Here is a 23,346-nt window from a genome sequence, read left to right on the forward strand (position 1 = left end):
TTTTTAAGAATATATATATATATATATATATATTAAAACAAAGGAAAAAAAAACAGGAGACAAAAAAAAAAAAAAAAGACAGTATAGAGTCTCATAAAAGCTGCCTTTAAATATCCCCAGGAGACAGGGTGAAGGAGACCCTTGATAGCCCCAGCCTAGGCAGAGGAGGCTGCAGAAAGATTGTCCTGTGTCTCACTCCTTCTTAAGCGATTCCCTTACCCCGCCCTTTAGGAATATGATAAAGGATGTGACGTCCAGGCTCATAGTCAAGCAACAAGAGGGTTGTGGAAGCAGTGAACCTGCAGTCCCCAAATGCAGATAGTATCCCTGGAGAGCCTCAGGAGAGGCTCAGGCCTGTTCTGGTCTTTGCTACCCCAGGAGGCCCCCAGCCATCGGAAGTAGGAACCTGCCTTTCCTTCCTGACCCCCTTTCCTGTGGAGCCACAGCCTCCGCAGGTAGGAAGAGAGAGAGAGAGAGAGAGAGAGAGAGAGAGAGAGAGAGAGAGAGAGAGAGAGAGAGAGAGAGAGAACCTTTACCTTCCCAGTCCAGGTAGACCAAGGCTTCACCTTTGGCTGAGCTGAGACACCTCCTGTTTCCCCTCCCCTTGCGACTACCCCAGTGTCCCCTTGCTCCAGGCCACCTTCTGTCTCTTAGTCTAAGTTTGCCCACTTGTAAAGTAGACTCAAGGTCTATGTAGAGGGCTGTGACAACAGACGTGGAAGGCTTGCTGCTGTAAATACTGCCACTGAGAAGGGGATCATTCTCACTATGTAGGAGCTTCAGAATTAGAGGTCCCCCTTTACCCAGGACCTGGGAGGGAAGTAGATGTTTTGCCAAAATACTAATTCATTCCTTTAAAAAGTCCATCTTTCCTATGCAAGCGTGTCTCACATGTGCTTACCCAAGGTGCTTTTAGATGGTGAGCAGTGTTCAGCTTAGAAGTGGTGTGTGCTCTGTCTGTCCGTCCTTGTCTGTATGTTGTGTACAGTGGGTGCCATATAAAGCTGGTCAACGGTGGTGCTTCCTGCCTGCTTCTGTGAGATGGGCAAAAGAGTCAGCTTAGCACACCACAACTCCCCTTGCCTCCGTCAGCCTTTCCTAGGCCTGTGGGACCTTGAATACCATTTTTCCCTGTGGGAATAATTTATATTCCCATCCTGAAGTCATGGATCTACCTAGTGTGAGGCCCCACAGAGTGGGGGATACTCTGGTCTGACACTGGAGACCTGCCATCTGATATCACTGGGACAGTGAAAGATGTGGGTGGAAAAAAGGATAATTCCTTCCAGGCCCTTCCTAAGAACATGTGTTCTTGCCTGTCCTTTGTCTTTAACTAGTTTTGGAAGTAACGAGAGTGAAAACTAGATTTGTCAGTAACATTACCAGGCACGGTGTGGTTTATATCCACAAATAATTGCCAGCTGGGAGAGGAACTGGTGTTGAGGCACATACATACCAGCTCGTGTTAACCCACAGATGGAGTACCTCAGGTACAGGTGGAGATATGCAACATCTGCCCACTCAAACAGATATTCATGGGCCTGGAGACATGCTCAGTCAGTATGTGTTTACCTTGTAAGCACAAGGACCCTGAGCTCAGTTCCTCAGAAACAAAACCAACCAACCAAACAAACAAAACAGAAAAACCCACAGAACAAAAACAACAAAACAAAACAAAAACCAGGCATGCAGTTGTAATCTCAGCACTGGGGCAAGAGAGACTAGTGAATCTGTGTCCCACTGGCCAGCCATTTCAACCTAATTGGTGAGATGAGTTTGAGGACAATAAGAGATCCTATCTCAAAAAAAGCTAGGTGATGGTGCCTGAGGAATGACAGCTGCAATTGTACTCTGGCCTCTGCATGTATGCTTACATACACTGGCACAAACAGAAGCAAACCTCCGGGACTCAGGTAACTACCAAGTACCAGGAGTTAAGGGAAATGGATAGACGCATATGGTCTATACCAGCAAGAAAACTACTAACTCAGGCTCAAATGTTGGGAAAGATCCATGAAAGTCTACCTGAAGATTAAGGAGAAGAATCACCAAGGGTGACCGGGGATATTCAAAGTCTTTGAGAAACTACATCATTTTGAAAAAGTATTTATGGCCAAGAAATAATCACGTATTTCATATTTTATTATGTTATAGATAAGTCAAGACTCTCATACTATTCCTAAATCTACTCTGAGCCTTAAATCAGATCCATGTCAGGGCCTTTGAAATAAGCAAACTTTATGCTGCAGAGTGTGAGTGAAGGCCTGGCAGACACTAGATCCCTAAGCTTCGGGGGTTGGTGTGATCTAAAGCAAGGGTTGGCCAATTATGGTCTGTCAGCCACTCCTGGCCTGTGACATGTTTTTATAATGACCTACAAATTAAGAATGATTTTTTTAAGAATAATTTTTTAAAATTTTTTCAAGGATTTTGATATTTTCTTTTAAACTGTATGTGCACCTGTCTCTTTGTGGGGAAGTGCCCATGAGGTCAGGTGCCCACAGAGGTCAGAAGAGGGCATTGGATTTCCTGGAACTAGAGGTACAGGTGTTTGTCAGCTGCCAGGTGAGGGTGCTGCAAACTGAACTTGGCACTCTGCCAGAGCAGTGCACTTCTTAACCACTGAGCCCTATCTCCAGTCCAGGGCTTTTTTTTTGTTTTGTTTTGTTTGTTTGTTTGTTTGTTTTTTAAATTATGTCAAAACAAAATGTCAACACAAAGCTCTATGTGGCTTACAAAGCTTGAAACATTTATCTGGTCCCTTACACGTGTTTCCCGATCCTTGGTAAAGTAATGGAAGATTTGTAGAATGTCTGAGTTTGAGCCACCTGGTGTTACGTCTGTTTGTATGTGTATGTAATAGTCTGGCCCTTTTCAGTTGCAAGTATCAAAAACTTAACACAGACACCTTTTAGTCTTTAGGAAATTAAATAGCTTACAGTAGGTCAAAGAACATCCCTGCCTTCAGGCATCTCTGGGTCTCGGGGTTTAAATGACGTCTCTACCTCCTGACTCTGCTTCCTTTTATAGTTGATCTCACAACTTCTAGCTCTAAAACCTAGGGAGGATTTTCCTCAGCCTTGAGCATGTGCATACCTCTAAGATGGAAAACTGGGCCACTTTTTTTCATGTATATGAGGAAGGGGGGGTAGTAATAGTTCCCTGATGGGAAAGATAACCTGCAGATAAGCAATTCACCCAGTACCTTTTACCTTCTGTAGCATCCACTTAAACTTTTACCGACAAACATACAATTCCCAAACTGTGACTGCCTAACAGTGGAACAATCCTGGTCCCAACTAAAGCAGACAACAAATCTGCTGAGAGACAGAGCAGTTACAAATGCAATTGTTTTTACTCAATCCTGGCTTCTTGTGATGTGCGAGTCTTGATCAGGTCTAGATGTATTCTTAAGATTTTTGCACTATGTGTCCAAAGGGTCATTTATCCACTCCTACATAATCAATATAAAATAGTAGATAGAGATTGGACCATATTTTTTTTAAACAATACTCATCCATTTAGAATAAGACAAAAGACTCCAATCTACAGCACTTGCTTCTGGATAGTGGAACGACTGCTTTAGCTTTCCATTGGGAATAACTCCTTTGCTGCCCTGTTGTGGACATCCCTGAGAAGATAGCATGAAAGTATCCCTCATCCATGTTTTCCAAAATTTGGATCTAAGGGTTGTCTTAGTAATTCAGTACCCCCAGGTCCATTCACCAGCTGTGAAGATTAACTGATTCCTGAGTTTGATATAGGTTATTAACTACCATAGTTTCTATAAACTTGCTGAGTGCTCTTTTTTCGAGTTTTGATCTGGCCCTCAGAAATTATACCTCTTAGCAACTGTTCTCGGTTTATTTCTGTTGCTCTGATAAAATACCTTGATACAAAGCAACGTAGGAGAGATAAGGACAATCTTACAATTCCAGGATATAGTCCATCACTGTGGGGAAATCAAACAGGACCGTCAGACATCTAATCACATCACATCCCATCCCAGAGCAGAGAGAAATGTGTGCAAACCTTTCCAGTGCTTTGCTTGCTTGTAGTTGGCTCAATTTTGCCACTTTTACACAGTTCAGGGCCCTCTGCCTAGGGACCGGTACAAAGAGAGACCCACGGTGGACTGTTTCCTCTATCAAGACACCCTCACAGACATGCTCACAGCCCTATTCAATTATATAGACAATTCCTCATTAAGACTCTTTCTACCATGTGAGACTAGGTTGTGTCCAGTTGACAATGACCATAATAACAATAGGTCACAATAAGAACATTCCTCTGCTCCAGCTTCATGGTTTCTATAACAGGCTGCCATCCTACTGCAGAGGCAGCTCCCATTCCATCTTGGATGATCATATTCCAGCAACCTTGGCCTTCACCAGGTAGTCAAAATTCTGAGTGGTCCTGACATCTAGGTGTCAGCCTGAAGCAGATACTTGTGCAGGACTGAGGCAACCACACAAGTGCTCATCTGGCCACCAGTCTACAGCTTCCTGCATGCCTCCCTCTCCAGTCGGTTTTAACATGGAGGCTACGTCAACAAAAGACTACTGCAGAGGCCCTGTCAGCTAATGCTGGATCTGGAAGCCTTTGAAACCTAAACAGCTTGGAGACTGTGAGCAGAGTCTTCAGCCCTCATCTATTTTTCCCTAGATGCCACTCAGGTATCCTGAATGCAGAGGGAAAAAAATCCATTTGGTTTGAGAAGACCATGGTGACCTCTGGCATTAGAAACAGCCCTGGCTGTGCTGCCACGTGCTCTGATTGTATCTGGAGGCTCACCCCTACCTCAATGCAGCAGAATGTTGCAGGATATTTGATCACACTTCGAACCCCAAGATTGTGTTATTTACTGAGAAACTCTGCTTCTAGTTATGGTGTGGTTCAGCCCTTATAACACACCTTTAAAATCTCTGGCTGGAATACAGACATATCCTTAGTACACACCTTTAGTCCCAAACAAGGAAGCTAAAGTTAGTTTGCAGAAGCAAGTGATGTAATTGAGTGGCAGAAAAAAAGAGATGAATCAGAGAAAGAATTGACAGAATAGGATCTGCCCAACTCTCATGAGGAGGAAAGGGAAGCTACTTGAGGGGCAGTCCAGAGAGGGGATGGAGGCAGTTTCACCTGGACAGTTTTATAGAGACAGGTTGCAGAGAAAGAACAAGCTAGACATAGGTGAGAATGAGAAGGGGCCAGAAGTTTCTAAGTAGGAACTCAATAGTCTACTTGTGGCTCTGGGCCTCCGCCATGATCAGTATATTTGTATATCATACAGCCTGGTGCTCTTTGATCTTAACAAGCTCAGAACCAGGGTCGATCAGATATCTGGCTCCCATCCTGCAGCTTGGATCTACACTTCCAGATTTCTCTTCTGCCCTCCTTTGAGTTGACACTTGGCACATATTTGGTCACATCTCTACAGACCTTACTTAACCGCTAATCACGATAGGCTGAAAACTGAGCCTGGCATTTTCCAATAGATGCCTTTGATGCTTAGCAGAAAATTCAGGGACTCAGAAAGAATGCCTGAAGAAGGAGCCTCATCTTTCAGGTAAGTAGTCAACAAGTGCCCTGACATAGCCACCTTGGCTCTGAACCCCAGCAGAAAGCTATCCATCCAGGCTAGATTAATCACAGTTGAATAGGAAAACTCAGCTACCCATTGTTAGGGCCCTGTGTTAAGATGAGGACTTTGATTATATCTCTGCATCTTAACAAGTCCTCTGGAAAGCAGACTCTAGGACAAAGATTAAAATAATGGCTTGAGACCCATGATGATGAATGGGGTGAAAAGAGACAGGAGGCAATTGAAAGATGATTTAGCACTGTGCTGACAACTGCTTTACATATGCTGGGAAGAAAAGGCAAGTCACAGGACAGTGCCAAGTTTGGTTCTAAGCATGTGGTATTTGCAAGGAGAAGCTGCATCTTTGAACAGTTCACAGAGGGGATTTCAAATGGGGTTTATTCATCTATACCCCTTCCTCATCTCATCTTCTCACTGGCACTCCACTAAGCAACCCCCAGGTAGTTCTTGGTGTGTCATTTGCTCCTTGGGTGTTGGGAAGGCCAATGTGCATTTCTACAAAGATGAAGAAGCAGAGAAGTTACTTGCCATAGGCAGGGTGCTACCCTACAGAGCAAGGAGGAGGTCACTTATGGCATCCAAGAAGATGCATGAAGTTTGTGCCCAATACATTGTACAGGATGGAAGGACAAGTGCCAGAACACTAGCATTGTGTTCCAAGCCAAGTACATCTTAATTTGAAAGAGGAAGTCATTAAGTGTGCCTTTGATGATCAGGATTCTGTCCTTTTTTTTTTTTTATTTTTTCCTGGAAACTCCTAAGCGCTAAATTCCATTATTTCCTGGCTCTCTCACTTCGGACCTTTTGTTCTCATTCACTTTATATTGTGGGAAAGAGGGCTGGGGAGATGGCTCAGTGGTTACAGTGCTTGCTGCACAAGGATGAAGACCACAATTCAGATCCCCAGAGCCTACCATAAAAAGCCAGGAAGTGGACTGCTGTAATTCCAGCCTCGAAGGAATGGGGGGGGGGGGGATCATCAGAGCAAGCTGCCTGGGGGACTGGCTACACTGTCGAGCTTTGAGTTTGACTGAAAGATGCTGCTTTGATGAATAAGGTGAAAGAGGAAGGACACGAGGACATGACCACTCCATGGTGTGGTTGAGGAGAAGGTTTTTATTATAGATATGAGGGAGAGCACGGCCAGAGGCACCTGGAAGAGTCTAAGGCAGGGAGAGAAAATAGCAGACTAAACATGACCAGTTTAGCCTAACTGAATCGGGCCATGAGAGGAGAGAGATGGGGAGATCAGGAGAGGACGGCCAAAAGAGAGCCAAGAGGACAGAGGGCAAAAGAGGACACATGGCCAAAATGGCAGGGTTATATAGAATGAGAAGTGGGGAGCTGGGGGAGCCTGTGAGCTGGAGAAGTTTAGGATGGAGGGTACATGAAAAGAGCAACACAGGCAAGAGCTTGCTGAGAGAGCCTGGTGGCCAGCAAGCTCTTTGTTATGCTAATAGGCACCACAGTTAACATTTGTCACTTTCTTTTGGACCTAATGGGAGAGTTGTGATGAAGGCTTCGCAGCATCAACCTCTGATCTTCTCACACACAAGCATACACCTACACCTACAAACATCCATATAAACACATGCGCATAAGACACCTATGAAAATGAACAAAAGATTAGGAAAGAAAATTTGACTGACATAATTGCCAACATGCACAATTATTTTAGTCTTGGCAGTCTGGATTGATGGCCCAAGACAGCAAAATTGTAGTGTTTAGCTTCTGTTGAAAAGAATCTCAGGAAGAAGCCGACATGCTCTAACATCCAGACATCTTCCTTTCTAATGCAGCCCTGAAATCTCTTCCACCTGTTGATGAATATGTGACCGATACGCAGTATAAATGGTTCATCATATCACATAACAGTGGATTTCTAACCTCCCAGGCCAGGATGACCAATTGCTTCCATTTTACCTCAGCTCCATAAACTAACTGAGTGTTGTGCAGTCTGTTGCTCTCATACCCCATTCTGTGCCCTGGATTAGGACTGACTCCATCACACAGAACAGGGATTGACACAGAGAAGCTTAGGAAGGGAAGAGAAGTGTAGGAGCATGGCTGACCTCATGCAGGATTGCACAAGGGATTCAAACAAATGCCGCCAGGTCTCTCTCACTCTGCTCCTTACAACCATCTACAACTTCAGCTCCAGGGTACCTGATGCTCTCGCTGGCCTCCATGAACCCTGAACACACACACATACACACACTCTTTTTTTAAAGGCTGAGCTAGTTTATCATATTTATATGTTGAGACCAAAGAATGGGAGAGAAGAACAATTGAATCCAGATAAAGGAACAGAGTACAGGACAGAGCAAAGTTGCTGAAAAGGCAAAACACAGTGGAATACAGGACACAGTGAGAGAATAGCCTTGGGTTGGAAGGAACTCTTTGCCTCATTTCAAATAGAAAGACTGGGAGAGAATGAGTATTGGGGGTAAGCACTGGCCTAGATAGAGTGAGTCATAGACAGCCCCCTCCAGGTCAGAGGTCAGAGGTCTTCAGAAAGGGCTGGGAAGCTTCCAGGAAGTTGAGACTAGACTCCCTATTTCTCTGCCTCTTCTTTTATTCTCATTGGCAGCTTGTCTTTCTCCATCCTCATCCCTCAGAATAGATAGGGTGAGGTCCAATCAGACTCTTAGCCTCTCAGCCTAATCTCACAATCCCAAAACAGAACACCCTGATTAACACGTCTTGGATGAGGAATTCACTCCACAGCTCAGTCAATTGCAACTTAGGCACCAGAAATCTCAGGAAACATACCCAGGGCTATGTGTCTCAAGCGTGGATGTAGAAAACACAGTTTCCAGAGAATGAGCTCATGGGCTGGACCGACTGCAAAGGATGTCTACCCACAAGCTCCAGTCTATAAAGCTGAGTTATTTCCTTCACTTTTGCATTAATCACTCTGCTTGACAAAATACTTGACAGAAACAGCTCATGGAAGAAAAGCTGTGTGTCTGGCTCATGATTTCAGAGAAACTTAAGTCCATCGTGGCAGAGAAGGCATACTGTGTGGGGGTGGGGGATGGGGGGAGGCTCAAGAGGGAGTGGCTGGGATCTTATGTTAGAGTCCAGTGGCCTTCACTCCATTCTATCCCTCACTCCCAGTCTTGTGAAGGTCACTTGGGGCAACCATTGTTTCTCTGATCAGAGGACAGGGTTTCACTAGGTGTACTGACAGAACTGAGATTATAGTGATGTAGGTCCTGGGGTGGTGACTCAGTCAGTAAAAATCTGCATGAAAACTTGGAAGACTCAAGTCAGATCCTCATTACCCATGTAAAAAGTGGGGTGCAGTAGTACCATCTGTAATCCCAGCATTGGAGAGGAAGAGACAAGAGAATCCTTGGAGCTTGCTGGCCAATCAGTCTATCCATTTATAAACAACTCTTTTAGTGAGAGTCTCTCTCACCCCCTCTCCTTCTCTCCCCACCCCCCTCACCCCCCCCCACACACACAGAGGGAGGGAGGGAGGCAGGGAGGGAGGGAGAGAGGGAGTAACTGACAATGGAAAATGAAGAAAGCCAGGAAGAGCATAATAATCTATAAAGCAGTTAAAATTCATTGAGTACAGGAGCATGAGAGGGAAGGGTTAAAGAGAGGGAGGTTGTGGGATTCTACTGTGAACTATTGCACTCTGAGACTGGAGCATATCCCTCAGTTTTCTTCAGTTATTACAATGTAACAAAACACCAAAATCTGTTAGCAGTCAGCAGCCTGGGGATCCTTGGCTCGATCCAGTTGAGACTCATGAGTAAGCAAGGAGAGAAACTAGAACCAGGGGCAATCCCAACGGTTCAAGCCAAGCATGCAATAACTTAATTTTCTCTTCTTTCCTTCCTTCCTTCCTTTCCTTCTTTTTTTCGAGACTGTTTCTTTGTGTAGCTTTGTGTGTCCTAGAACTAGTGCTGTAGACCAGACTAGCATCACAGAGATCTGCCTCTGCCTTTCAAGTGCTGGGATAAAAGGCATGCACCACTACCATCCCGCACTTTTTTTTTTTTAAGGTTTTTTTATTTTTAATGTATGAGTATCTGCATGTACACCTGCATGCCAGAAGAGGGCCCAAGATTTCACTATAGATGGTTCTGAGCAACCATGTGGTTGCTGGGAATTGAACTCAGGACCTTTGGAAGAGTAGTCAGTGCTCTTAACCCCTGAGCCATCTCTCCAGCCCCACTTATTTTTTTTTAAAGATTAATTTTACATATACGTATTTGTGTTTTCCTGCATATATGTGCGTGCAACGCATTGGTTCCTAGTGTCTGTGATGGCCAGAGAGGGTAGTAGATCTCCTGGAACTGGAGTTACAGATTATTGTGAACTGACTCTTAGGTGCTGGGAACCCAACCCAGGCCTTTGACAAATGCAGCCACTGATCTTGGCTGCTGAGCTTTCTCTTCCATCCCAACTAAAATGTTTCATTTAGTTAATTTCTGAGATGGTTTCATATATCCCAGGCTGGCCTTTAATTGGCTATGTAGCTTAAGACTTCTAACTTAGCCGGGTGTGGGGGCGCACGCCTTTAATCCCAGCACTTGGGAGGCAGAGGCAGGTGGATTTCTGAGTTCGAGGCCAGCCTGGTCTACAGAGTGAGTTCCAGGACAGCCAGGGCTATACAGAGAAACCCTGTCTCGAAAAACCAAAAAAACAAAAACAAACAAACAAAAAGACTTCTAAATTGATTTTTATGCCTCAACTTTCTGAATGCTGAGGTTACATTATACACATTACAGGCACGACACGGGATTTACACACCTGTGCATAAACTAAGGGTTTGTGGTTGCTAGGTAAACACTCTTCCAAGTGAGCTATGTCCCCAGTCCCTTGTGTGATGAGAAAGCCTGGGTGCGGTCGGTACACCGAAGCAAATGAACATGGGAGCAAGTCAGATTTCAGAATTTTAACTTTTGATTCCTATTTTTGTCTGGCTTCAAGCTGCACCAAAGGGGCACCTCAGTATCTCTATATAGGCAATCTAGATTACCTTCTTCTGCAACCCTCCTAACCACACGAGGCGACAAAGAAAAACATTATATTTCGGCACGCGCGGAGAACCTCTTTCTCAAGCTCCCTCCGGGACCCAAAGCGCAAGCGCCACTCTTTCGCTTCACGCCTTCAACTCTGGATCACTGCGCACGCGCGCCCTGGCTAGCACCCTGGGGTGGGGACACGCCCAGGTACAGCTCGCACCGCGGTTGGTCGGAAGAGGACACCTGATCGCGGTGTCTTCGCCTGCGCATGCGCAGAGTGCCCCGGCGTGCCCGAGACCGCACGCTGAGGCGTGTGGTGCGCGACCTCACCCGCCCGCCTCGGTCCCCGCCCCTTGGCCTGCCGCTCCGCCCCCGCGGGGCGTCCCGGGCCGCTCGTCCCCTCCGCGGCGGCCGCGCGCGGCCCGGGGTCGCCGTGAGTACTCTCTAAGCTGGCGTGTGGGGAGGCTGGAGCGGGGATGGGGCGGGGCGGTCGGGCTGCTGGCAAGGTCCGCCCTGCCTGAGGGTAAGGGATGCTGACAGGCTTCGCTCGGCTGGGCGGCTGGGCGGCTGGCGGCGGCGAGCCGCAGACGGCTCCTTAACGGGGAAGGCCGGAGCTGAGGGCTTTGGGGGACACCTGGAGAAGAGGCCTCAGGCCCTGCCCTGCATGCGCAGGTGTCCTCGCGGGCGTCTTGGTCTCCTCCCTCCGCCGGGGCTAGGGTTAGCGCTGGCCCGCGGGTCTCGCCCCTCCGCACCCTCCTTCGCCCTTTGTTTAGTAGCCTAGTCCTTTTGACACTTCCGTTGGAGTGGAGTTTTCCCCTCCTAGCACACTGAGCTGGAAGTCAAGCCCAGAATGTAGACGTTGAGATCAGAGGCGTCTCTTGACTAGGTATACGTTAAATGGTCACTCTGAAAAGTGCCTATGGACGTAGAGAAAAAAACCTTTGTGAGTCGTCCGAAGGCTTATTTGCCTTTGGCAGGATCTCTTAGAAATAGATCAAGCGTGTTAACGCGAGCTGCCATCCCCCAGAATAAACACTGAGCCTAACAGCACACTTCTCTGGGCACTTATAGTCTCTATTTGATCTAGCTCCTCTTGAAAGGTTCCAGATCTGCCCCCCCCCCCCACACACACACCCCGGAACTACTGCCTTAGTTATTACATGAAAAAATGGATAGATTTGGCCCTATCAAATGTTCAAGTTACTTATGCAAGTTGTGTGACCTCCCTAGGTTGGAGTATTAAATATGTAACATGAAAACTTTGAACTAGGTCATCTCTCAGCCCCCTCTTTTTTTTTTTTTTAATGAATTCCGTGTTCCACCATCTGCCTTTTCCCACTCTCCAGCTTTTAAATCTACTCTCCATCCCTGAGAGAAGGCCATGGAGTGTTGAGGATTCAAGTCTTTTTTTTTTTTTTTTACTAAAACAGTCTGGTTGGAAAAGCTGGTCATTTCATAACTGTCTTTTCCTTAGAAAAACTGTTTTTTGTTGTTTTTGTTTTTGTTTTTTTTTTACCCCTCCTTTTAATAGCATCAGAAACCAAGCAGCAAACCCTGAGGAGATGCTCAGTTTTCCTTGACTTCTACAGTGAAAGGCCTTGAGAAAGTTGGCACTTCTAGCCTAAGCTGCCCTCATTCTGCTGCTCACCCCAAGACAACCCAGGCTGGACTGTAGTGCTTCCCTCTTCGTCCAGAGCAGCATTTGACTGTTTTCAATCTAAAAGAACCCTGGTCCCAAACTTCATAATTGGCACCTCGGCTGCTCTTGAAGGTGAATGAAGTCTTGATTTTTAAAAAGCATTTTGTGTGATTTTTGTCAGTGTTTAGTAGCAGCATTTAAGTTCTTATACTTACCTCCTATTTGGCCCAGGTACATAGCTGAGGGCTCATTCACTAATTCAGTAAATGTGTTATAGAGGCTGAGAATGGTGAAAACAGTAAAATCTTTGCTTATAGAGCTACCGTCAGGAGTGAGAGAGATGGCTCAGCAGTTAGGACCACTGGACTGCTCTACCAGAGGTCCTGAGTTCAGTTCCCAGCAACCACATGGTGGCTCACAACCACCTGTAATGGGATCTGATGCCCACTTCTGGTGTGTCTGAAGACAAAGTACTCATATACAGAGAGAGCTTACAGTCTGGTGAGAGATAAATGTAAGAGTGGGGGCTGGTGAGATGGCTCAGTGGGTAAGAGCACCCGACTGCTCTTCCGAAGGTCCAGAGTTCAAATCCCAGCAACCACATGGTGGCTCACAGCCATCCACAACGAGATCTGGCGCCCTCTTCTGGAGTGTCTGAAGACAGCTACACTGTACTTATATATAATAAAATTAATCTTTAAAAAAAAAACAAACAAACAAATGTAAGAGTGGTCAGAGCTGTGGTGAAGAAAACAATGTGGAGGGGGATCGAGAATGCTAGTGTGGGTATTTTATATGGGCAGTCAAGGTGACCTTTGGCCAGAGTGTGGATATCTAAAAAGGAATCCTAAAGGGGAGAACAGTAGAGACAAGATGTGTGGTGGGACTATTCTTACTGTGTTTGAAGAACAGCAGAGAGCACAGAGACAAAGGGAAAGCATTTGATTTGATAACTGTAGAAAATTTCAACTCTGTACCCAAAAGTAGGACATATAGGAAACCCTGTGTACATTAGCTTCGTCAGTTTCCATTTTTTGTTGCTGTTGTTTGTTTTGTGAAATATAGCTCTTGGCTCTCCTGAAACTCAGTATGTAGTCTGCATTGGTAGAGAACTCACAGAGAACCTTTTGCCTCTGCCTTTAAAAGTTCTGGGTTTTGTTTTTGTTTTTTTGTTTTTGTTTTTGGAGACAAGATTTCTCTTTCTAGTCCTGGCTGTCCTGGAGCTCATTCTGTGGACCAAACTTGCCTTGAATTCACCGAATCTGTCTGCCTCTGCTGGGATTAAAGGTGTGCACCACCATCCCCCTGCGGAGTGCTGGAATTAAAGACATGTCCCACCATGCTTGGTTTACAGTTATCAGCATTTTGCCAAATTTATTTCTTCTCTTTTCCCACTTATTTTATTTGGAACTGGGGTAATATTTAATTTTTTAAATTGAAAATAAAATTCTGGTTGACCTACAATGAGTTTTTTCATACATATAATTGGACCTTACTCACACCTCCCCCTGCCCCCGCCCGCCGAATATTTTAAAAGCAATTATCAGATATGAGGTTATCTCATCTCTAAGGGTGTTAGTTGTAATTGATTTTTGCATGTTGTTTTTTTGATCAGTCAGTACTGCCAGCTTAATAACTGCTATTCGGAATTTGCTTTTGTGTGTGCCTTATGGTCACATCCTGGACCAATTACTAGGTCTACCTATGGGAGAATAGACTTCAGACCCTTGGAAGATGTAATGACTTAAGAGGAATAGTTCTCAGGTTTTATCTTGCAGCATAATAACTTTAAGGCTTGTTAGAATATCACTGAGTTCCAGCTCTGGTATTTTTCTACTTCACTAAATCTCAGGGGGTGAGGGTTAAGAATTGGCATTTTAACAAATTCTCAGGTAACACTGATGCTGTAGGCACACTATTCTACTTAGAACCACTGATGTAAAAAACTAAGGCTTGGTAGAATCACATTAAGGACCAAGAACACCCTGAGTCTGGAATGGGTTAAATTGAGGAATATGTAGAGCCAGGAAGGGCTAGACTAGTGATTCCTAATTTTTGCCTAATAAGTAGAGCTTTTAACTGATTTAACATATAGGCTTAATTCCTGTTAAAAATGTACTGATTGGTTATGGGGTATGGGTGTGTGCTAGCTGAAAGTTCCCTGGGTGATCTCAGTGTATAGATAGGTATGTCTGTGACTGGACTTAGAGAGCAGCAGAAAGCTTTAAAGGCCTGCTGACAGTAGCTTTGACGTTATCTATAGTTCAAACCTTCATTAATTTCATAGCTGAGTGTTTTTTCCTGACGGGATGGAAGTGAAGGCTTCAGTGGGGCTAACATTAGAGTGGTATAGGATGGAGGTCTTCTAGGATTAGAAGTGGGGAGGAGTGCCTGTTGGATCATTGCTGTAACTATGTGAAAGTTAGGTTTCAAGATGACCCTGGAGCATTTCTTTAGTTATGACAACTCAGACATTGTTTACCAGAGCATCCTTAGTGTGATTTTTATTTTTATTTAAAAAAATTATTTATTTTATGTATATGAGTATACTGTTACTGTTTTCAGACACTCCAGAAGAGGGCATCAAGTCACATTACAGATGGTTGTGAGCCACCTCTGGAAGAGCAGCCAGTGCTCTTAACCACTGAGCCATCTGATGCTCCAGCCCCATCCTTAGTGTTACTGAGAACTCTAAATTAGATGATTGTTATAGAATGACTTGTGGTAATGTTGCTTTAAAAAAAAAAATTTGTTTTTATTTTTAAAAATGTGTGTGTAGGTGGATCCCCCAGCATTATAATAGTTATGAGTTGCCAGGTGTGTGTACTGGGAATCCAACTCAGGTCCTCTATATGAGCAGTTAGCAGTATTAATCACTGAGCCATCCCTCCAGCCCTCTTGAATTTATTTATTTTTACAGAGTCCTCTTAGTAGTGCAGGCTGATCTCAAACATGTGATCTTCTGTCCCTCCCCTCCCCTCCTTTTACTGCTGGAACTCGGTGTGTGCCGCGGAGCTCAACTAAAACTGAAGTTTTAAAAGCAATAATAAGGGACTAGGGATGTGACTTGTTGGTTAAAATGTCTGTCATGCAGGTGTGAGGACTAGAGTGTGGGTCCCTGGAACCTACATAAGCGTCAGGTGGGCATGGTGGCCGTGTGTGACTCCAGCTCTTGGAATGTGGGGATAGGATGTCAGTAAGCTGGCTAGCTAGACTAGCCTGTATTGGTGAGCTGCAGGTTTAGTTGAGAAACCTTGTCTCAGAAGAATGATTAAGAAAAATTGAAGTCATCTTTGGAGGCCTTTTTATTTCTTCTTTATGTGTATACATATAAAAAAAAGTGATAATGGCCCAATATGGAAAAATAGGAGCAAAGAGTCTAAAAGAATCTGGTTCTGCTTCTTAAGGCTGGTGGGAATTAGTATTAGTATTAGAAAAGCTGTTCATGAATGAACTCGTTAGACAAAGAAGCATTAGCAGTTGGTCCTTCCACTGTTCCTTTTGGTTTTAAGGTTACTGTAATCTTATAAACTAGAGCAGAACTCCAGTCCCAACTTGCAACATTGAGTAGAACAGAGAGATGTGTATTCTATTTGTAGAGTGCTTTCAGCTTAAAGAACTACTAAAATGAGTACATGTGTATATTTTTGCATGCATTATACCCCTTTACATGTGTCTATAGATAGATAAAATATATGTGTGTATACTAGTAAGTGGTGAACCCCCAACTGTTATCTACTTTCCACAGGACAGTGACTTATTACTATCACAGCAGAACCTGCCATCCCCAGCAGATTGCCAGCACCTATGACATCATCCCCTTCTTCGTCTCATTCTGTGGTCTCCTAAATGCTCATCTCGTTGGCCTGGGTTCAGTTGGTGGTATGGAGGGGTGCTGCTTAGCACTGACCTGAGAGTGTGTGTGAAACCCACTGACCCAATGGTGAGGACTGACTCTTCATCTCTACTACTGATCATCTAAGGGGTAGATAAGACAAAAAGCTGACCACCTTTTCCTGGTATCCCCCCCACCCCCACCCTTGCCCTTTCGACAATAGCTATTTAAAGTTGAAGGAAAGAAGAGTATGGAAACATGGTTACTTGAAAGGAAGGGGAGAAGTAAATACTCGAGGAGATAGAGTAGTGGTAAGAGTTAGTTGGCTGTGGTGGGTTGCAGCTGTCATCCTAGCACTCGAGAGGCTGAGGCAGATGAGTTGCTGCAAGGTCCGGGCCAGCCAGGTCTACATAGTGAAACTCTGCCTCAGTGATAACACATAAAACAAGAGCCTAGGGAGTGCTGAGGCAGAGCTCAGGTATGCTTTTCTCTGTCCCACTGAGTCAGAGTGAGGCTGTAGATAACATTAGACTCAGCAAGAGAGAAGTGTAAAGTGTGAAAGGCTTGAGGCTCCGGTCATCTGTCCCAAGGAATGTGAGGATCTGTTTCCCTGTCCTTTTATCTTGTTCTAGTTCATGCAGTAACAAGGATCTGACAAAGGATTGTGCCTCTGTTTTTGTTTTTGTTTATCTCCAGGACATCAAAGGCCAGTTCTGGAATGATGATGATTCAGAAGGAGATAATGAATCAGAGGAATTTCTGTATGGAGTTCAGGTGAGGTTGCATTCCCTAAAATTCAGTGTTTCATGGTTTAGATTTCACTGCTGAGTACATCAAGAAAGAAAGAAATTCTTCTGAACAGAAATGAAACGAGATGTAATGTTGGTGTGGTCTGATATGAGTCTTTCAGAACTGATTCATTGTCCTTATTCACGCCTAGGACTGTCATGCTCCTACAGTAAACAATATCCCTTCCAGGAAAGCTACCCATACGTTAGTTAGAAATCATTGTTTTCGTCTCTCATTAGCCAGAGAGGGTCGTGTCGTCTTCTGATCAAACCTTAAGTGGCTCCTGGAAAGGACTCTTTGTTATCCAGAACACGGTTCTGAGCCAAGCTGCTCCGACTCTCAGAATGCTCTTCAGAGAAGAGTCTTCTTTCTGACTTTACATAGAAGACAAAGTTTGAAAGGAAAAGCTAGAGCTTGAAGCATGCAAGCTCTTTAAGTAAACCTACCTAAAGTGTTCTTAGAGAGGGGTGGAGAGAGACACTTGTTCCATGAAAGTTGTGTTAGGATTACCACCAAGAACCTGTGTGCTGCACTTTATATCTCCTGTTCCTGGAGTATCTTCATGTTCTTCTCCTTCCCTCCGTTCCTCCCTCCCTCCCTCCCTCCCTCCCTCCCTCCCTCCCTCCCTCCCTCCCTCCCTCCCTTCCCCTTTGTCTAACTCTGTCTACCCCTGCTACTATCAATAATTTTACTGCTTTATCAGGGGAGCTGTGCAGCTGACCTGTATAGACACCCACAGCTTGATGCAGACATTGAAGCAGTGAAAGAGATCTACAGTGAGAACTCCGTGTCCATCAGGTGGGACTCCAGGGTGACAAGGATCTTTAAACAGCTAGAGTTTTCTTCTGATGGCGTGATGGGCTGATTAATTTATGAGTTTAGTAATAAAAAGTTGTTCAGAGTATTTAAACATGGCTGATAGGAGCGTCTAGGAGTTAGGATTACTTCTTAGTTTTTCCCTTTTTTCCTAAATGCTTCTACGTCATTAGTTTCACCTTTGAGGTAAGAAGGGCTGTGGTCATGGCCTGACATGCAGCTAAGCCCTTAAATATCAAGCCACCTTGCACCCTTTCTCCTGTTGCCAGGTTCAGTTCTTCACGTTGACTCTGTTGCTTTCTTTCTCTGCTGATGAGCCTCACTGTGGTTGTCTGTCTCTGTAGAGAATATGGAACTATCGATGACGTGGACCTTGACCTCCACATCAACATCAGCTTCCTCGATGTAAGCAGTGCCAACAATATGTGTAGCTTGCCCTGTGGATTTTCTCATGTAGACTTTGTGTCTTGTTCTGGAGTGCTATATTTGGAACATATATTCTTCATCTCTGTCTTTCCTAGACTGTCAACAAACAGTGGTATCTACTGTTATGTGCATGTGTGTGTCATATAGAGGAAACTTCTAGTCCATTTCTCTCTGTTGTAAACCAAAAGTGATTTCTCTTGTTCTTTTAGGAGGAAGTATCTACAGCTTGGAAGGTCCTTCGAACAGAACCTATTGTGTTGAGGCTACGGTTTTCTCTCTCTCAGTACCTTGATGGACCAGGTAAAGGGCAGTGACTTTGGGCAAGTGGGTAACCTGAGTGTGGTCTGATCCAAAGTCCTAAGTTAGCTGAAGCAGAAGTAAAGTTAGAAATAACACTTTTGTGCTCATCCATTTCCATTCTCTCATAGAGTCTTCATCCCCATTCATCTGATAATATTCTTCTTGATTTGTGAAATTGTTTCCTTTGGAGATATTTATTCTTTGCAAAACCTTTCATCTTTCTAATGAAGATATTTGACATTTATTAAATAGCTTCTAGAGTCTACTGCTGCCTCAAATTTTCTGTCTCCACCATTTAGGCATGTCTAACTTGTTGACACTCCAGTTCTCTCCAAATTCACACTCAAGAACACTTGAGTTACTCACCCCCATTATAAAATTCTCATAATATTTTAAGTCAATTACAGTTTTGTGTTCAGCTCCCACATTCATAGCTATTCTTAGCTACAAATTGGATATTTCTAAGAGTGTCTAACAGTTCCTGTGTCAGGAATCTGAGGAAGCCTCCCTACTGAACTTTGTGGAAATTAGAGATTGCACACATTGGAATTGTCTTCTCTCTTTGCAGAGCCATCAATTGAGGTTTTCCAGCCATCGAATAAGGAAGGGTTTGGGCTAGGTCTTCAGTTGAAAAAGTAAGATTTTTTTTTTCTTTTGGTCAAGGACGTATGAGAGAGAAAGACCAAGTTATATGTATGTTAGTCAGCTTTTCATTTCTGTGACAAACACCTGAATTATTCAACCTAGAAGAAAGAAAAGTTTATTTTAGCTCACAATTTAAAGGTGTCAGCCTACAGTGCTTGACCCTGTTTAGATCTTTGACAGCACACTGATGTATCATTGTGGAAGCATGTGGTAGAAAGGGTCTGTTGAACTTACAGGGGCTGGAATCTGCCTTGTAAGGGCATAACTTCCTCCTGGCACTTCTTACCTTCCAAATACTTCCCCGCCTCTTGACAGTGCCACAGACATGCATGCTAACCTTTAGGGGACAAAGTCCAAACTATAACCACAAATACGTCAGAGCCTTGAATGTCATGTTTTCGTCTAAAAATCTTCCTCTCAAATATTCTTAGGAAAAGTTAAAATAAAATTGGGGAACCAGATTTATAGTTTTGGATGGAAAGCCTGTGATTTTTGGGTGTCTAATAGATGGACACTTTCTGGAAATTCAAGGAGGGACTCATCATTATCCAGTGCTTAAGGAAAAGTACAGTCCTGGAATCGGGGCCACACTGTTGTTTCCTTTGGGGTTTTCTTAGAAGGGTTCCAGAGGCTTAGACAAGTTTAAAGTACTGAATATAGAAAAATTTTTGTGCTAAAGGTTTCATATTTGAGTGTTTGGTACACAAAAAGAACTGAAGCACAGTTTCCTACCTGGGACATTTCCTACCTTCTCTTCCCTTCCTATGGAGGTCAATACAGATTTAACCGTTTAGAAGGAAACAGAGGAAGGCCTAGTGGCAGGGAGGGAAAGGCTATGAGTGAAAGAAAGAAAGGAAGAAGATTAATGGGTTTTAAATATGGCTAAGAATTGTTCATATAGACTGACTGAGTGGCTGACACAAGGACATAGTCACAGAAAGCAGCTTATGTATAGGGAGATATAGATGATAAAGTGCAAGAAATGAAAGCTTTAAATTGAGGAAGATACTGAGCTTTTGGCTTAGGCGGTGGGGACACTGAAATATGGTTGGTTGGTTTGTTTGATTATATATTTATTATGTGGGCATGTTTGTGTCATGGTACATATGTCACAGTGTGTGTATGTAGATCAGAAGAGAACTTGTGGGAGTTGATTGTCTCTCCCCTTCTCCCCTGATTGTCTCTTTCTACCATGGAGTTACCTGGAATCAAACTCAAGTTTTTATTTACTGAGCCAGCTTGTTGGCCTCTGATGAAAAGTTGTTGTTGTTGTTTTTCTTTTTAGATTTATCTTATGTCTTTTTAGATTTATCTTGATCTTATGATCTATCTTATGTATTATATTTTGCCTACACATATTTAATTGTGGTAGTGCCTGTGGAGGCCAGAAGAGGTTGCTGGGCTACCCGGGCCTGGAGTTAAAGAGTGGTTGTAAGAGCCTGTATGGGTTCTGAACTGAACCCTGTTCCTCTAGAAGACAAGCCAGCACTCTAAACCACAGAGCCATCTCACCAGCCACCACTAAAAGGCTTTTAGCGAAGAAAGGACATGGTCTGGTTTTGTTTTTGAAAACCACTCTGTCAGCATGCAAAATGCTACAATAATTTTCATTTGTTTAAAAGTTCTTTTTTTTTTTTTTTTTTTTTTTTTGGTTTTTCGAGACAGGGTTTCTCTGTGTAGCCCTGGCTGTCCTGGCACTCACTTTGTAGACCAGGCTGGCCTCGAACTCAGAAATCCGCCTGCCTCTGCCTCCCGAGTGCTGGGATTAAAGGCGTGCGCCACCACGCCCGGCTTAAAAGTTCTTTTATTGTTGCTGGTGGTAGCTCATGCCTTTTATCCTAGAAGCAGAGGCAGTCAGATCCCTCTAAGGCCAGCCAAGTCTCTGTAGATTGAGTTCCAGAACAGTCAGGGCTACACAGAGAAACCATGTCTCAAACGAACAACAAAAAAACTAAAGCTACTCATTTTATTTTATATGTGAATGTTTTTCTACATATATGTAGACTGAATATTTACAGAGTATAAACTTCGTAATGCTTAGGCTGATTTAGATATATTGAATGGTCTAAGAATCCAGAATACTGGAAAATTGCTACTGGTTTCTAGCACAAGTAACTCTGGGTAACCTTATACTGCTAATAAGGACATAAGAAGACAAAGATGTTTGTAGGATAAGAATTTTAAACCTGCTGTTAAAGGGCATCTTTGGAATATAGGAAATATTCAGTTTGCAATGTATCAACTTGACAACTTAGAGCATCAGTTAAAGCTAGAGATAAGCATCAGTGTGGGTGGGACTTACTAACCATAGACATACGACTGCTGGAGGAGCATGAGAGGGTGAAAAGAAAATAGAATCAAGGGCAGAAGGTGTCTGAACACCTGAAGTATCCAAGAAGCCCCCAAGAGGGTATGCAGGGAAGAAGAAACACAAAAATGAGGTCAGAGGAATCTGGACCCCTTCAAAGTACAGTTCAGAGGTAGAGCACTTGCCTAGCTGAAATGCAGGGAAATGAAGTATTTTATTGAGTTTGGGAAAGGAGGTGTGATCATGGTCCCTAAAGACAAGAAGAGGCAGCGATAGATCCCAAATAGAGACGTCAGTCTTAACTAGGAGAATCACCTTGTCTCCAGAGAAGGAAGGGCTGGAGATAAGAGTTAAAGTAGAAATAGATTTTGTATTAGGATTGAAAAATTAGGGAATCAGACACCTCATGATTTTCTCTAATGAGAAGAAAAAGCGATGGATTGGTTGTAGGTGAAGTTATGAGATTGAAGAAGCTGACGAGGTTTTTTATCTCAATAGCATAGAGTAATACTACAAAGAACCTGTCGAGGACAAATGATTTTCAAGTTGGGTTGCAAGGTAAAGACCATAAATTCAGGGATTCAGCTAATACTCACAGTATCTCATGGACATAGTTACTGTACTATTTGCAAAGCAGAAGGTTGTAGTCTCTTCTATCCTAACACCTCTGTTCTGTTCTCGGTGTAGCAATCTGTGGTATGAAACTTTTCCAGACTAGAGGTTTACTTTTATAGTTTCTCAGAAATGCTGTGACCCGTCGGGCCAGGTAATGGGAGTCTTCCTAGGATGAAGAAGGTGCTTCAGGACAGTATTTCAATGTACCAGTGTTATATCAAGGAGGGTTTAGCCATACATTATTCTCTCATAACTAGCTTATAGTCTATAAGTCTGTCCATTAGTCCTATTCTTCTGCCTGATCTTGCTGAATCTTCTTGATCTCCCAGAATCCTGTGTATGTTTACATCCCAACAATGGAAGCATCTGAGCAATGATTTCTTGAAGACCCAGCAGGAGAAGAGGCACAGTTGGTTCAAGGCAAGTGGTACCATCAAGAAGTTCCGAGCTGGCCTCAGCATCTTCTCACCCATCCCCAAGTAAGTATTTCCCTAGAGTTGATCATCTTGTTTCCCTCTCAGAAGCCTAGATCAATTTCTTCAGTCTTTTCTCTAAAAACAGAGTCCACTAAATTCTGTACCTGAAGCTGCTAATGATAATACACATGGTCCTGGTCATCTTTGTATCCTTACCCTTCTGCTTTGATTCAATATTTGTAACTCATTCCTTGTGTAAAGCCAATATCCAGCTTTTGCAGGCCTGTGTATTCATTTTCCCTGTTTTTTTTTTTTTTTGGTTTTTGGTTTTTTTTTGTATGTTTATGGGTGTTTTGCTTGTACTGTGTGTGTGCTTGGTACACTCTGAGGCTAGAGGAGGGTGTTAAATCCCCTGGAGTTGGAGTTACAGATGGCTGTAAGCTGCCATGTGGGTGCTGGGAATCAAACCTGGCTCCTTTGCGAGAGCAGAGCCATCCTTCCAGCCCTTCATCTTTCTATCTTATCTTCTGCTCTCCTCCTTATTTCTTGCCATAAAGAGACAGAGTGATAGACACTTCTTTTTCTTTTTTAAAGGTTTTGTTGTTGGTGTTTTTTTAAAGATTTATTTATTTATGTATATGAGTACACTGTAGCTGTATAGATAGTTGCGAGCCTTCATCTGGTTGTTGGGAATTGAATTTAGGACTTCTGCTCACTCTGATCAACCCTACTCGCTCTGGTTGGCCCCGACATTAACTTCTTGCTCATATGTAGAATGTACTGATTTCTAGGCTCTGGGAGTAAACATTGCTCCATTCTTTGTTCCTGGTTCTATAGTTCTACACTTTAGTACCTTGTGATTCTCCAAAGGTGAATACAAAGCTACATTTGTAGTGTCCTAGGGATCACTATTGATGGTGGGACAGTTGACAAGGCATTAGGCAAGGTTTAAGTTGTATTACTTAGTATT

The 23,346-nt window shown here is 43.7% G+C and overlaps 1 protein-coding gene across 9 annotated transcripts in view; it reads left to right on the plus strand.

Annotated features, from left to right (window-relative positions):
• The first annotated feature begins 10,888 nt into the window (after positions 1-10,888).
• The window catches only part of Parp6 (poly(ADP-ribose) polymerase family member 6), a 32,048-nt gene continuing 19,590 nt past the window's right edge, over positions 10,889-23,346 (plus strand). For 2 of the 9 annotated variants that reach the window (XR_015048964.1, XM_029481720.2), the window contains exons 1-9: positions 10,889-11,020; positions 12,119-12,358; positions 15,975-16,169; positions 16,758-16,835; positions 17,554-17,648; positions 18,011-18,071; positions 18,302-18,392; positions 18,961-19,027; positions 22,290-22,439. Coding sequence is in view for 7 of the 9 variants with exons in the window: in XM_029481720.2 (XP_029337580.1) it covers positions 16,167-16,169; positions 16,758-16,835; positions 17,554-17,648; positions 18,011-18,071; positions 18,302-18,392; positions 18,961-19,027; positions 22,290-22,439 (545 nt within the window). In the remaining 2 variants the exon portion in view is untranslated. Of the gene's footprint in view, positions 11,111-12,118; positions 12,359-15,974; positions 16,170-16,757; positions 16,836-17,553; positions 17,649-18,010; positions 18,072-18,301; positions 18,393-18,960; positions 19,028-22,289; positions 22,440-23,346 lie in introns of all 9 variants that reach the window. The other 7 variants (XR_015048965.1, XM_021172084.3, XM_029481719.2 and 4 more) reach the window with 5 other exon arrangements.

This window comes from Mus caroli, unplaced genomic scaffold, assembly GCF_978045245.1.
Source record: "Mus caroli unplaced genomic scaffold, Mus_caroli_1 scaffold_11, whole genome shotgun sequence".
In the NCBI taxonomy this organism is placed as follows: domain Eukaryota; kingdom Metazoa; phylum Chordata; class Mammalia; order Rodentia; family Muridae; genus Mus; species Mus caroli.